The following is a 16,004-nucleotide window of genomic DNA, read 5'->3' on the forward strand; positions in this document are numbered from 1 at the left end:
CAAATGTCTTACTACATTACTATAACTCAAACTGGGATTTATTTTGAAAACACCGTTTTTTTCAGTCAATTTAAAAAATATATTCTTCAACCACAACATTATTGAAAGATTTTAGAATTTTGAACAGTATTTACCTTGTTTTTCCCAAAAACATTTGTTACTGAGCTACTTGCCTCCCGCCCTTCCTTATCCCTCACTCCTTCCCTCCCTTCCTACCTGTCTCACTCCCTCCCAACCTTCCTCCCTTCCTTCCTTTCTTCCTTCCTTCCTTCCATTCTTCCTCCCCCCATTCCTTATCCCTTCATCCTTCCTCCTTTTCTTCCTTCATCCTTTCCCTTTTCCCTTCCTTTCTTCCTTTCCTCCCTTCCTGCCTTCTTTTTTTCATCCCTTCCTTTCTTCCTTCCAGCCTCAATCCTTCCCTCACTTCCTACATCTGTCCCTCCCAATCTTCTTCCTTTCCTTCCTTCCTCCCTCACACCTCCTCTCTCTTACTACCTCCCTCCTGCCCTCCCTCCCTCCATCCCAAGCTTCCTCCCTCTCTACCTCCCTTCCTCGCTCTCTACCTTCCTGTTTTCCTTCTTCCTTCCTCCCACCTTAACTCCCCCCTTCCTTTCCTTCCAACCTAACTACCCCTTCCTTTCTTCCTTACTCCCTTCTTTCTTCTCTTCCTTTCTTCCTTCCCTCCTTTCTTTCCCCTCGTTTCTTCCTTCCTTCCCTACTTCATTCCTTCCTTCTTTCATTTCTTCATTTCTTCCTCCCTTCCTTACTGGCTTTTCCCCTTCCTTCCTTCCTCCCCGACTCTTTATTCGCTTCCCAACTACCTGCCTCCCTCCCAAACTCCCTCCCTCTCTCCCTCCCTTCTGACCTTGCTTCTTCCCTATCTCTCTCTATTCATCGCTCTCTCCCCTCCTTCTTTCCTTTCTTTCGTCTTTCCTTCATTCTTTTTATTTTTTCCTTCTTTTATTTCTTTCTTACATTCCTTTCTTCATTCATTTCCTTTGTTTTTCTTCCTTCCTTCATTCCTTACTCCTTCATTTCTTCCTCCCGTCCTTTCTTCCTTCCTCCCTAGGTCTTCCCCTCCCTTCCCAACTACCTGCCTCCCTCCCAAACTCCCCCCATCTCTCCCTCCCTCCCTTCCTTCCTTGCTCCTTCCCTCTCTCTCTCCATTCCTTCCTTCCTTCCTTCCTTCCTTCCTTCCTTCCTTCCTTCCTTCCTACCTTCCTTCCTTCCTTCCTTCCTTCCTTCCTTCCTTCCTTCCTTCCTTCCTTCCTTCTTTCTATGTTTTCTTTCTTTCTTTCTTACATTCCTTTCTTTCCCTTTTCCTTCATTCAAAAAAACCAACCTGAGTTTGTTTTCGTTCTAGCGGAATGCGGGTCAACGGTCTCCAAAAACGAGGGTGTGCTTTTGTCACCAAACTACCCGATGGCGTATGACAACAACCACGAGTGTGTCTACAGTATTCACATTGAAATAGGCAAAGGAATCAACATCACTGCCAGCGCCTTTCAACTGGCACAAGGTGACATCCTCAAGGTAAAAGCTCTAGCTTTTGCTTATTCTTGACTCGCACAATGTTATGTGTCATTTCGGAATCTAGTTTTAACATTGTGAATGGGAAAGAGACTTTTCTGATTGATAGGAATACTTCACCTGAGACTTGCTGGTTGAAATAACCCTTTGCCTCAGCTGAAGCTCAGTCTATGGAGTGCACATCTAATGGTGTGTTCAGTGGTGGTCATGGATTTTTGACAATGACGAGCCTTTTTCTTTCGTTTTTTGAATTTGAGAATATCTATCAAAGGGCTGGGAACCTATGGCACCTCAGCCATTTATGGCTCTTTTCATGAGTACACACGTAGCAGAGAGAAGATTATACTCCAATTTCGTTTAAATCGTTAAGCAGAGTCAAGTCTACTGAGCTAAAGTAGCGCTGATAGAACACAGTGCTTGGATGGCGATTTGGGGTGTTTACAGTTTGTTCTGTGGGTTTTCATCATAAAATGTCTCAACAGAGAACATACATTATTTAATGAGCTTGTCACAAGCCAGAAACGGAGACAGGACCCAATAGCATTCGTTGACCTCAGTTTTATTGAAAATGAGAGCAGTGCTTGCTTCCACGATCCGATGGTCGTCGGACACGGGTAGCAGATGGCAGGAACGCGGAAGTGGCATATCATTGTCGAGCGGGGATAGTCGTGGGTGGCAGGAAAGCTGGTCGGTAGCCGGGACAGGGGAGCAAGGGCGGTAATCGAGTCCAGAAAAAAGGTCGGCAACAAGTCTCAGGCAGGAAACAGGGCAAAACAGGTCGACGGCTGGCTCAGACTTTGCCCTACATATCCTGGGCCTGACTGCGCCTAATGTGGTGGTCAGGTTCCGTCAATACAGAAATCCCTCAGTTTTTCTGGTTATCGACCGATCGACCGACCTTATCTTGTCTCCGAGCCAGATGTACTCATGAGAAGAGCCCCAGCTGGCTGGCGAGCAATATGTTGGACCATAGCAGTGGACCATCTGGCAAAGCACATGAATAAAAAAAAAGACTTCTCAAAACCCGATGTGCGTATTGCTACAGTGCGCTTTTTTTAAATGTTGTTTTATACCCGTGTTTTACTTTGTAAGAAAGACCACAAGCAAATTCAATCTGGCTCCCGCTATATTTTTAAGTATGCACACTTGTATGCTTGTCTGTGATGTTGTAAGACAGCCGCAGCGGAGGGCACCCGCGCCCTATCGTGCGGTGCGCCCTGTGTAATGTTTGAATGAATGAATGAAAACTTTATTAGAACATCAAAATAAAAACAGAATAAAAACAATAACTCAACAAACAAAATAACGTTACATACCGTGAATTCCGGACTATAGAGCGTACCTGAATACAAGCCGCACCCACCACATTTTAAGAGGAAAACCGATTTTGTACTTACACAAGCCGCACCTGTATATAAGCCGCATGCGCCCACATAATTTTTTTTTAACACAAACACAAAATTAACCCAAACCCGACTTTAAGTCCCGCGATTGAAACTGAATATCCCTCATAAAAGTACGCAGTCCAAAAATCACAGCCAGCAAAATGAACGGTAAATGATACCCGTACTTAAGGTTTGATGCAGACCTGCAGAGTCCGGGAAAAAGATATATCCACTATTGTCCGCCGCGTCCACAAACACGTCTCACCTTTACTCCACTTCCCGTCAGCCCGTGTTCGTTTCGCCCCTTCTTTTTTATTCGCGCGTGCAAAACATATCAGAATAAGTGTCTGAAATAAATACATTACAAAAATATACAGTTGCAAATACATATTATACATGGTTACACATATTTACAAAGAAAGACGGTACACCGAGAGAGTTTTCAAAGCTTTAATAATAATAATATAACTTTCATCCCAAACGGTGCCTGTGACAGGGCAGTTAATGATGGCAACACGCTAGCAACACGCTCACAACACAGTAAACGGGTCTGGTAAAAAAACATACCGTACTTGTAAAAATCACGGTAAACCGCCCTCATCTTCCTCCTTAGAACTGAAGCCATCAGAGTCGTCTTCAAGAAGTTGCAGTCTTCCTCGACGCATATATTCCACCGGTCTAAATCTTACCTTTTGTACTCTAGCGCTGCTGGCAGCCGTTAGAAAAATTACATAAATTGGCCGCATCACTGAATAAGCCGCAGGGTTGAACGTTTGTGAAAAAAGTAGCGGCTTATAGTCCGGAATTTACGGTAATATGTTCGAAAAAGGGTAGTAAGAAGCAAATGCTTATATTCCCTACCCCTTTATCTTTCCCAACAAATATATCAATGATATAGCAACAATTAAAGCAGCCCCCCGCCCCCATCTTGGCTCATCAGATCACCTTTCTATTATGCTAATTCCAGCATACAAGCCCCTGCTGACCAGAGAAAAACCTACAGTGAAGCAGGTGAGGGTGTGGTCTGAGGGGGCAATGGAGGCACTACAGGACTGCTTTGATTGCACTGATTGGGACATGTTTAAATCGGCTGCCACTTACAACAACAAAATAAATATAGATGAGTACGCCATTTCTGTGTCAGCCTACATCAGTAAATGCGCAGAAGACGTCAGCAATAACAAAACTATATGCACCCGTGCCAATCAGAAGCCCTGGATGACTGCTGAAATACGAAAACAACTAAAAGTACGGAACCTTGCCTTTAGATCTGGTGACAAGGAGGCGCTGTTATCAGCGAGGGCTAACCTGAACCGGGCTATCAGACTAGCAAAGCGAACGCACAGTCAAAAAATCCAGGAACGTTTCCTCAGCACAACCAACACCAGGGATATGTGGAAAGGCATTCAGGCCATCACCAGTTACAAGCCAACCACCGCCCCAGTGCAGAACACTAGCATGGACTTTCTGAATGACCTCAACAAATTCTTTGGAAGGTTCGAGGCACAAAACGGCACCCCTGCAGCGAAAGCGGTTCCAAATCAGGACGAAAGAGCACTCCACCTGGACTCATCTGACGTGAGGAAGACCCTGAGAAGGGTCAACACAAGGAAGGCTCAAGGCCCGGACAACATTCCGGGGCGGGTACTTAGGGAGTGCGCCGATCAGCTGGCTTGTGTACTAACAGACATCTTCAACACCTCGCTAGACCAAGCCAAAGTACCATCATGCTTCAAATTTGCCAACATCATCCCAGTGCCAAAGAAACCCCAGATCTTATCACTCAACGATTACCGGCCCGTTGCACTGACTCCTATCATAATGAAGTGCTTTGAGAGACTGGTTAAAGAGCACATCACCTCCAGTCTCCCCTCCTCATTCGACCCCTTTCAGTTTGCCTACAGGACAAACCGCTCCACCAGGGATGCCATCTCCTCTGCGCTTCACCTGAGCCTGACACATCTAGAGGAGAAGAACACCCATGTGCGGATGCTGTTCCTGGACTTCAGTTCAGCATTCAACACCATCATCCCACAACATCTGGTATACAAAATGAGACTCCTGGGTTTCAACACCCCCCTGCGGAACTGGCTGCTGGACTTCCTCTGTGACAGACCCCAATCAGTGCGGATAGGTCAGAACAGTTCAGATGTCATCTACCTCAGCACGGGCTCCCCCCAAGGCTGCGTCCTAAGCCCCTTGCTGTTCACCTTGATGACACACGACTGCGTCCCTAGGTCCGCCACAAACCACATCGTGAAGTATGCTGACGACACAACAGTGGTGGGCCTCATCAGGGATGACAACGACCTGGCCTACAGAGAGGAGGTGGAGCAGTTGGTGGGCTGGTGCAGGGACAACAGCCTGGTCCTGAATGTCGACAAAACTAAAGAGATCATTGTCGACTTTAGGAAAAACCAGCCCAACCATGCCCCACTTTGCATCAACAACAAGGCTGTGGAGGTTGTCAGCAGTAGCAAGTTCCTAGGGGTGCACATTACAAACAAACTCACCTGGTCCGTAAACACTGCATCACTGGTTAAGAGGGCACAGCAGCGCCTGTACTTCCTGCGGAGGATGAGGAGAGCCCACCTGCCCCCACCCTCCCTCATTACATTCTACAGGGGCACCATAGAGAGTATCCTGACCAGCTGTATCTCTGTGTGGTGTGGAGGCTGCAGCGCTACCGACTGGGGTAGTGTGAGGAGGGTAACGAGGACAGCAGAGAAAATAATCGGGACTACACTTCCCTCCATTCAGGACATTGGCCAGAAGCACTGCCTATCCCATGCAAAAAACATTACCGGGGACCCCTCTCACCCCCATCATGGACTGTTCACTCTGCTAGCCTCTGGGAAGAGGTACTGCAGTGTGCGGTGCAGGACCACCAGGCTCCGCAATAGTCTAGTCCCCCTGGCCATTAGACTGTTAAATGGTCAATCTAACATATAGTTAACTTAAATCTAAACGGCTGCTAATCTGACTTTTGCACTACTGGCAGTTTTTTTTTTTTTATAGCTTGCCACTCCTTGCACATTGCTCTCTGCACTATTGTAATTACAGCGTTATTGTTACAGTGTTAATGTTACTGTGTACCTGACTTGTTAACCTGACTGCCCATTTTGCACATCTGGTTAGCTACTCTTCTTGCACTATCGGCACTATGGTAAAATACTACACGTAGCCAAAATACAATACAACATTATTTATATCTGTACATTCAAGGAAACTGTGGGGGTCAGATGCATCGACATTTCGTTCTGTAGACACGTGTACTAGAATGACAATAAAGTAGATCTGAATCTGAATCTGAATCTGAATTGTAATGATATTAATAATAACAGTTTTGATATAAGAATAGCAACAATAACACAAAGTTAACTAGACGCACTATTCTCAATCTCCCACACCACTCATAACCCACCCTCCTCATCTCTGTATTCCGCCAGGAATGTTTTTTTGTATTTAAATTTGAACAAGTGAATAGTTGGACATTGTTTAATCTCGTCTTGTAAATTGTTCCAAAGTTTTGACTCCACACACAGACACACGCATACTTTTCCTGGTGGTTCTCACCTTTGGGATGAATTCACTACTGCCCATTAAATTATAATTTCCCTCTTTCCGAATGAATAATTTATGGATGTTTTCTGGCACTTTGTTTTTGTTGACCTTAAATAACAGTTGTGCAGTTAAACATTTTACTCAATCATCTAATTTTAATAATTTGGACTGCAGGAATAAAATATTAGTATGATCTCGATATCCTACCCTGCGTATGGTTTTAATTGCACGTTTTGGGAGGATAAAAAGGGGCTGTAGTGAACTTTTGTAATTCTTGCCCCAGAATTCTGCACAATATGTTAAGTATGGTAGAACTAGAGAACAATATAATAAATACGATGCATTATAGTTTAAAAGGAATTTGGCTTTATTGATTATTGAAATTCTTTTAGATACTTTAGTTACTATGTGTCTGGTGTGTTTTCCGGTGTTAAGTACAGAAATAGAACCAGTTACGAAGATTGCACTTTTTAACACGCTGCGCCCTACGCTCATGAAAATAGGGTCATTGCTTCTATTATCTGAGTCCTCCTTTTTGTTTTTCCTCCTCAGGTCTATGATGGTGTAGATGGCTCAGCCCAACTGCTGAGTGCATACACGGGTACAAGCATGCAAGGTCTTTCACTCACCAGCACTTCTAACAACATGTGGTTGGAATTCTACTCCGACCAGGATGGCACAGCCGCTGGTTTTCATCTCAGATACCACAGTAAGTTAATGTTCGTGTATTTGGTTTAAATCGGTGTTTGGGAAACTTTTTGACCCAAAGAGCAGTTAAAGCAAAACATTTTCCTTCTTTTTTTTTAGAGATACTCTCCAAATATTTTAAGACAATGTTCAACAAAACGCTAAACCCGCTCTCAAGACAAAAGCTAATTCTTTAGCACATTTTATTTCATTGTGTGACGTTTAATGATTTTATAAAGTTGATGAAATATCATTAATTCCATATCAATATATATTACTTGGGAGTATTGAGGTTCATTTCGATCATCATTTTTGTCCTAAAAATTGTTTTAAAACAAGGTGCGAGCAAAGTAAAAATGCCCATAAAATACTGCAAACAAGAAAGTAGAGAGAGAAAGTAGTGAACGCTTGGGCTAAGGGTTTATAGCTCAGCCCATCTCTAGTATGATCTCGATATCCTACCCTGCGTTTATATGTGTTTTTAGTTTGTTCTGTGGGTTTGATTCATAACATGTCTTAATAGTAAACACACTTTTTCAGTCAGCTTCAAGCCAAAATGGGGTCGGTTGTTGTGACACCTACACTGTAAACTGTGGTTAAGACTGTGCCCCATGTATACTAAACTAAACCACTTGTAATCCCAGTGTTGCAAAGTCTTGCTTTGGCTCTGCATTTTTTAAACATCATCAAGAGTTCCATATTTGGTAAATTCAGAGAAATTTGCAAATGTTTTGATTTGTCTTTGTGCCTGATGTATTCATGAAAAGCACCATATCTGGCTCGCAAGCCATAGGTTCCCGACTGCTAATTAATGTTGAGACTCATTTTGTCCTTAATAATGGTTTCAAAACAAGGTACGGGCAAATTTATTTTGTAAAAGTGTCACAAAATTAGAGAGAAGGGAATGGGTGCATAGCTCTGCCCCTTTCCTACTGCTCACTGGATCAAATTGCTTAGGGTGCTTTGCAGGAGTTTTCAGTTGTTTACAGTTGGTTCTGTGGGTTTCAATCACAAAGCGTCTCAAAAGTGAACACACATGGTTTAATGTGTTTCTATGAAATGAAAATCCTTGGAGCCAAAACGGAGTCTGTTGGTGTGACATCCTGACTGTAAACTATAGTTGAGACTGTGCCTTATATATACTAGAAAATAACCCATCTTGTCACAGATCAGGAATGGAGATGGGACCCGATTGCGTTCGTTTTACTCAGTTTGTATTCAGAAGTAGAACAGGACTTGCATCCATGATCCGATGATCATCAGTCACGGGTAGCAGATAGCAGGAACGCGTAAGTGGCATTTCTGTGTCAAGCGAGGGTAGTAGTAGACAGGGAGAAAAACAGGTCGATGGCCGTGGCGGAGAAGCAGAAACGGGTCCAGAAAAGAGGTCGGCAACAGGTATCAGGCAGGAAACAGGGCAGGCTAGCGTCAGTGAGTCACAAAAAGCTTGCCTAGCTGGGAGCATAGGTTCGCAGACGATCTGACGAATGTTTTTAAGAAGGCGGGAGTTAAATAAACAGTCCAACGGCCAATCAGGGTCCGTGGCTGTTGGCGCTAACGGGGCGGCCTCAGGTGCCCCGCATCAGTAATCTTTACACATCTATTTGTGAACATTGTTGAACATGCAAGCTCTTCCTAATTGAAATGACGACGAGAATATTTACCCTGGCTAAATTTGATCTCCCAGCCATATGCGCTCGTGAAAACAGCCATGTCTGGCTCGCGAGACATAGGTTCCTGACCAAAGGTTTACATTTTTGCCAAGCATTCAGTCTATTTAAATGGATGCCCGTTACTTAATGGTCTACCTGGGTCTTGGCTTGGGTTTTGCGTGGTATAATACATTCCAAAAAAACAGTTGCATTACTGAAAATAAAACAATGCCAGAAACGTAAATTTTAGCATTATAACACTAGATTATTAGTGCTAGACAACGAAATATTCCACCTGTGATTTTGAGAGATTTATGACCCTAAAAACGTGTTTGCCTGATACGGATCAACTGACGTGGTGGTGATCAGGTCGACTTTAATTTTTATATCAGATTTTTTGAGGTCTTGTCAACAAGGTGAACAATATCATAACCATACTGCAGATTTTTCAAGCAGAATTAATGTCCTTTCCTAGAGGACAGAATTGCAATTTTCATGAAAAGAAACTGCTGATAGGGCCATTTAAACACTTCCTCTGAACATGAAAACTGGATCATCATTTTCCTTACCTATCTACCCTAAAAGCAATGATCCCGCTAAGTTGCACACAACAAAATATATCATGCGCATTAAAGTCGGGACTTGAAATTGCAAAATGAATTAACTAGCCAAATTTAGCCAGAATTACAGTGCATGCATACAAAAACAGGGCCTGTTCCTCTGCGGTGTTTTAAGCGTGGTATTTTGAAGTAAATGTCAGATTGTGTAAGTGAAAGGTAGCGTGTAAGTGAAAGGGGGAGAGGGACTAGAGCGGCGGCATGGAAATGGAAGAGATCGCTTTTTAAAGAAATTATTCTTATTGTATGATTTTTTTATCACTAAGGCATGTGGTTTACTTTGCTAATCGCCTGCACTGTTAAACTACGTAGTTACGTGACCTTTTTTACCTATGTGATTACATCAATGTTGCCACGCAAGGTATTGTGCAACCAACTATATGAATCCCGAAAATGTTTTTAAGAATTGAAATTGCAAGTAGCACGGCGGTGCAGTGGTTAGCGCGTGTGCGGCACAGTTCTGAAGTCACGAGATTAAACCTCCTGTGTGGAGTTTGCATGTTCTCCCCATGATTGCGTGGGTTTCATCCGGGCACTCCGGTTTCCTCCCACATTTCAAAAACATGCATTTCAGGTTAATTGGCCGGTACAAATTGTCCCTAGGTGTGTATGAGTGAGTGAGTTGTCTGTCTCTGTGTGCTCTGCGACTGGCTGGCAACCAGTTCAGGCTGTCCCCTGCCCGCTGCCCGAAGATAGCTGGGATGGGCTCCAGAACCCCCGCGACCCTACTGAGGAGGATGAGTGGTGCAGAAAATGGATGGAAATTGCTGTTGTAAATTATTAGTATAAATTACTATTAACTATTGTTCCTGAAAACATAAAATGTAACTCGATTAGATCTCAGGATTTTGGTTGCGACACTTGGGATTGATTTTGCTCACTGTTCTTCCAAGAGATGCTCACAGACTTTGTGTGAACGCTCAGGAAACATTACCTAATAGAACAGATGATATTTCCTAAACGCAAGCCGTATCTGTGATTTATGCTGGCCATGACACTTCATCACATCTGTCACGGGCAAAGATCTAAAGTGAAGAAAATTGTAAAACAAATAAGGCAGCTGTTGCTGCTTTGTATAGCAATTCACTTTAGTGCCTGAAGATAGGCGACGCTTATTAAAACCACGTTCATTGGCCAAAACATGCTTCTTTCAACAGTTTGAATGTTTTTGTATCCTTTATCAACCTCTCGTAGCATCTTGCACACTTAGATGGCACAATTAAATGTCAAGGATGGACATTTTCACAATGTGGTATGCTGGAAGCACTGCAGTGGACAGAAAAAAAACATCAACATAGCTCAGAAGATCATTGGCTGCTCACTGCCCAGTCTAGAGAACATTGCCGGAGTCCTGTCCGCTATATAAAGGACTCTTCTCACCACTGCCACCACCTCTTAGACCCGTTGCCCTTTTGTAGGCGCTACAGGTCCTTTAAAACCATGACAAATAGACTATGGCTAGGTTCACAATGCAGAGTTGAATGCTCAATTACGATTTTTGGGGCGAAATCCGATGTTTTGGGGGGGATCGTTCATATTTCCAACTACCGTAATTTCCGCACTATAGGGCGCACCGGGTTCTAGGGCGCACCCCCAAAAAATAGTTTTTGGTCCTATATCTTCCATAGGTAAGGCGCACCGGATTATAAGGCGCTACAATGGGAACGTCGACAAAACAGTCAGATAGTTCAGTCCAATTTATTACCCCCTTAACATTCCCAAAGCTTGCAAAGAAGCAAATACGTGTCGTAGACACGTGCGGATGCGGTGTCCGTACGATGTCACTCAAATGCATCGTTTCAAATATCATTCGGAAGGTTCAAGTCTTGGGATTCAAGAAATGCCAACCATTTCTTAGTTTCTATTTTCTTTTGCGCTCGCAACTTTACTGTGCATATAACAATAAACACTTGGAATTGAGTTTAATTCACTCAACTCATCACAGCAACATCAAGATCGTTCTAAAACAAGATACCGGGAAAATATAAAGCCGCATAGCTCACCTAAGTTCTCACGTTCAATAATGATACGCAATCATGGTCTTCTTACAACCGTGAGTGTAGTAAATCCAGGAGAGTAAAATATTTACAAATACAGACTAATGAAACATGTTTCTTTATGGCGTAGTTTAGCAAGCATGCTATTCAGTCTTTTTCGGCCAATTGCAGGGTTTGTTTCGGCCCTCTAGCCTATCCGAGGCTCCGAATAACTTCAGCCAATAGCGATCGATTTAACTGATGATTGACACATCTTTTTCGGCCAATTGCAGGGTTTGTTTTGGCCCTCCAGCCTATCCGAGGCTCCGAATAACTTTAGCCAATAGCGATCGATTCATCGACAAATGATGATTGACACATTAGTTAGCCAATGAAACGGCGGTATATAAATCCCAGCGTACACCGCGGACTACTCCACGTTCGGGGGGAAATCGAGTCGGCGGCTGTTGCATAAGTTGCGAGACCTTGCGATTTAATATTGAGCCATATATAAGGCGCACTGTATTATAAGGCGCATGGTCAGCTTTTGAAAAAAATTAAGCCTTTTAGGTGCGCCTTATAGTGCGGAAAATACGGTAAATGTAATGTGTTTGCAACAACGGGTCAGCATGCGCAGAAGAAGACACATGACGTCACACTGCTATCGTGGGATGTATCAGGAGTGGGCAGGAGGAGGAGTACAGGAAATTGATTCAGGACTTTGTCCAATGGAGCGACGCTAACCACCTGCACCTGAACACCAACAAGACCAGGGAGATGGTGGTGGACTTCAGGAGAACTAGAACTCACCCGGTTCCTGTAACTATCAAAGGAGAATGTGTAGAATTTGTCCAGACCTACAGATACCTGGGTGTGCAGCTGGACAATAAACTGGACTGGACTGCCAACACAGAAGCTATATGCAGGAAAGGTCAAAGCCGACTGTACTTCCTCAGATGGCTGGCGTCCTTGAATATCTGCAAAAAGCTCCTACAAATCTTCTATGAGACTATTGTGGCAAGCGCCCTCTTCTATGCGGCAGCGTGTTGGGGAGGCAGCGCCAAGAAGAAGGATGCCTCTCGTCTTAATAAACTGGTGATCCTAAACTGTTGCTGAGAGACAGGCACTGATAAAGCTGCGGTCAATCATGGACAATTCATCACATCCACTACACGGCATCATCTCCAAACGTAAGAGCACCTTCAGTGACAGACTGCTGTCACAGTCTTGCTCCACGGACAGACTGAGGAGATCACTTCTTCCTCATGCCATGAGGCTCTTTAATTCCACCCAGGGGAGTAAAAGGCCACATTAAACCACATCCCCACATTTGCATATTACCGTATTTTTATTACAGTGTGTATTTTATGTAGCACTATTTAAATACAGTGGGACCTCGCTACTTCGCGGTAGCTTCAGAGCTTCGCGGTCTGTAATGGTTAAAAAAAAAAATATATATATTTTTAATATAAGTGGCAGGGGTCACTCCCGGGCCGCGAGACGGAGCGAGTTCGGCGGACACAGCGTCACACGGCGCGACACGAGAAAATGCGGCGGGCGTTATCGGGCTACCCCCGTAACTGGGGTGGCGCGACGACAGGCGGCTATCCGCGCGCGGCGAGTGAAAGGCGGCGGACGTGCGCGGGACCCCCGTAATTGTGTCGGTGTCGTGTGTATCGCGCCCAAAGTACCCGCGCCGCAGGTTAGGGGCTCTGTCCGTGTGCTGTGATTTTACTGTAAATATTGTTAAATAGCACTAGAGGATACTATAGCTTTATCAATGAGCGCCAGTGTTGACGCCAGGCAACATGTTAGGAATCCAAATTTATGCGACGGAATATTGGCTGTGTTCATCTTCCATGAATGTGTGACTTCATGAAACTTCGTGTTTTTGTGCACTTGTTCTCTGCTTACTCTTGCCTGGTTGAAAGCCGCCTATCAATGACATGGAGGTCGCATGAATGCATCTCGATTGTTCAGACAGTAGTCCCATTCCAAACTCCAAAAGATGGGATTTGTATCGGATTTAGGACCACATATTAAAGTGTCCTGGGTCTGCTGTAAAAAAGTTGGATTTGTTCCGTTCGGACAGACTTGAACAAATCGGATTCAGGTTGCCTTTGAGCAGTGTGAGCCTGGCATATGAGACAGCTTCTTCCGCAGGGCCATCAGCCATCACCACCCTAAATTAGAAAAAAAATTAAGAAAACATATCTCTTCTGAGTGTTTTGGTCACTGCTAAATGTGAAAAAATATACATATTTGGGGATTTTTGTTGCTGCTAAATGATACTTTCTTTGCACTATTGTTACAATGCACTATTCTTTTTCAATGGGCTCTTGTTAGCACAATAAATACATTTTGTCCACAAAGTATTCTTTTGATATATCTCCACATTCCTCTGTCATTCTTATGTCATGTCTAGGGGCCCGTATAAAGTTTTGATTTCGGGATGAGTAAATAATGTCGCCTTCTGCTTCCCTGCTGCCGTGGAGAATTGTTAAATCACGGCTCCATTAATGCTGCCTAGTCAGAACAGCTGGTGAGCCGGAGAGTAAGTACACAGGCTTGATAGAACTCTCTCAACTGTGTGGTCCTGAAACCAAAGTCAATGTTTTCTCCCTCACGGTTACACACATCAGAAGTCGGGGTGAGATTCAGCGCTTGTTGAACCTCCTTTGATGAAGATGCCGTACGGAATTTGGAACTTTCTTACTCTCTGTCGTTATCTCTGTTCCGAGCTCCTTAGTTTGCGCATTTCATAGATGTGCTTGAATAACATAGTAACGACATATTAAAAACATTTTTGAAATGTAAATCAAACTGGGTGCCCTTTTAACTAATTAGTAACAAAACGTAGCTGTGTTGGAGACCCCTGAAGTAGATTGTGTACTTTGTGTTTTTTTTTATTTCAAATGTCAATCAATTCTTTTATACAACATAGAGAAAAATTATGCTCATAAATGACCTTGATTGGTTGCCAGTAGCGGCTCGGTGGCCGGGTGGTTAGCATGCAGCAACACTGTGTGGATGTCCAGGGTTGAATTTCAACTACCGTGGCCTCCCCGTGCGGAGTTCATGCTATCCCCTTACCAATGTGGTTTCCTAGTGAGCCTAAGCGTTGCAGAAAATGGATGGATGGATGGCTGTAAGGAATAAGTCTCTCATGTTTTATTTATTATATTTTATTTATTACTGTAATATTTTACCCTCCTTTAGGTTTTGACCTATCCAATTGTGAAGAACCTGGCCTGCTGCAATTTGGTTTCAAAGTCAGTGACCAAGGTCACTTTCCTGGAAGTGCAATTTCATATGGTTGTGAGCAAGGTTACACACTGCACGGTAGTGGCATACTCAAATGCATGACAGGAGAGAGAAGGACGTGGGACAACAACCTACCTTCATGTATCGGTAAGCCATTTTAACTACATTCATCTCACTATTATTTCGCTCAAGTATAAGTTTACTACATATGCTGATAAAACACAATATATGCATTGCAAAACTATGTCTATAATTGGTACACATTAAGCATGAGGGGATGTTATCGATTCGGATACTAAAAGAAAGAAAAACATTGCATTGCGTTGTCTATGTAGTATTTCATTGTGAATCTATAATCTTATGTAAATGTAGTCATGTTTTTTCTTGTTTTTTGGCTTTGTATGACTTGTCAGCTGCTAGGAAACGTCTCGTATTATCAAATAATAAAAGGTTTAGTTTTGAAAAGATGTCTTGAGGTCAAAAACAATGTTATGTCTTCAACTGTCTTAAAATAGCAAAGAAATGATGTGGAAAGCCAAGCAGATTGCAAATTACAAAATGTGACATGAACTAGATACAACCGCTTGGAGAACTACTATAATGACACATTTTCTGGATTATATTGATATTTCCCATGTGCCCCTTCCTTGCGAGGCCCATTTGGTATTGCACGCAGAAATTGATGTGTTAAAAAAAATTTGGTAGCCAATGGCCCAACGTTGCAGAGGTTCAGGGTTCAAGTCCAGTTACCGCAACCTCCGTGTGTGGAGTTTGTATGTTCTCCCTGCGTGGGTTTCCTCCAGGCACTCCGGTTTCCTCCCACATTCCAGATACAGGCATGTCAGATTAATTGGCCGGTCCAAATTGTCCCTATCCTGAATGAACATGTGAGTTGTGTGCCCTGTGACTGGCTGGCAACCAGTTCAGGGTGTCCCCTGCCCACTGCTTGGAGATAGCTGGGATGGGCATTAGCACCCCCGCGACCCTACTGAGGATAAGTAGTGCAGAGGATGGATGGATGGTTGCCAATGGTTAGTTTTCTGCCAAGTACTCTTGTTTAGGTAATTGTCCCAAACTAAAATTTGATTATTAGGAATAATCAAACACAGGCCTGTCACAACTCAAGAACACAGCCATAGATAGATATTTTATTTTACAACACAAAAAAACGTCGGAGGTGTGAAGTTTTATTGTTACATTTTATTGTACCATTTTGCCTTGGCGTTGGGATCTGGGCGCTTTCTCTCAGATGAGCCACTGTGAGTGTAACTCCTCTAAATCTGTCCATCGCGTAGCCAGTTCATAAATCGGCTCCAGCAATCAAATCAT

General features: G+C 43.5%; 1 protein-coding gene across 1 annotated transcript in view; it reads left to right on the plus strand.

Annotated features, from left to right (window-relative positions):
- Positions 1 to 16,004, plus strand: part of LOC148371529 (CUB and sushi domain-containing protein 3-like) — a 290,824-nt gene that overhangs the window by 136,840 nt on the left and 137,980 nt on the right. Inside the window, exons 22-24 of the mRNA XM_088326066.1 lie at positions 1,364 to 1,533; positions 7,032 to 7,188; positions 14,631 to 14,822. Coding sequence (XP_088182192.1) covers positions 1,364 to 1,533; positions 7,032 to 7,188; positions 14,631 to 14,822 — 519 coding nt within the window. The remainder of the gene's footprint in view (positions 1 to 1,363; positions 1,534 to 7,031; positions 7,189 to 14,630; positions 14,823 to 16,004) is intronic.

The sequence above is a fragment of the Urocampus carinirostris genome, chromosome 2 (assembly GCF_059441175.1).
Source record: "Urocampus carinirostris isolate Australia breed hairy pipefish chromosome 2, RoL_Ucar_1.0, whole genome shotgun sequence".
Taxonomy (NCBI): domain Eukaryota; kingdom Metazoa; phylum Chordata; class Actinopteri; order Syngnathiformes; family Syngnathidae; genus Urocampus; species Urocampus carinirostris.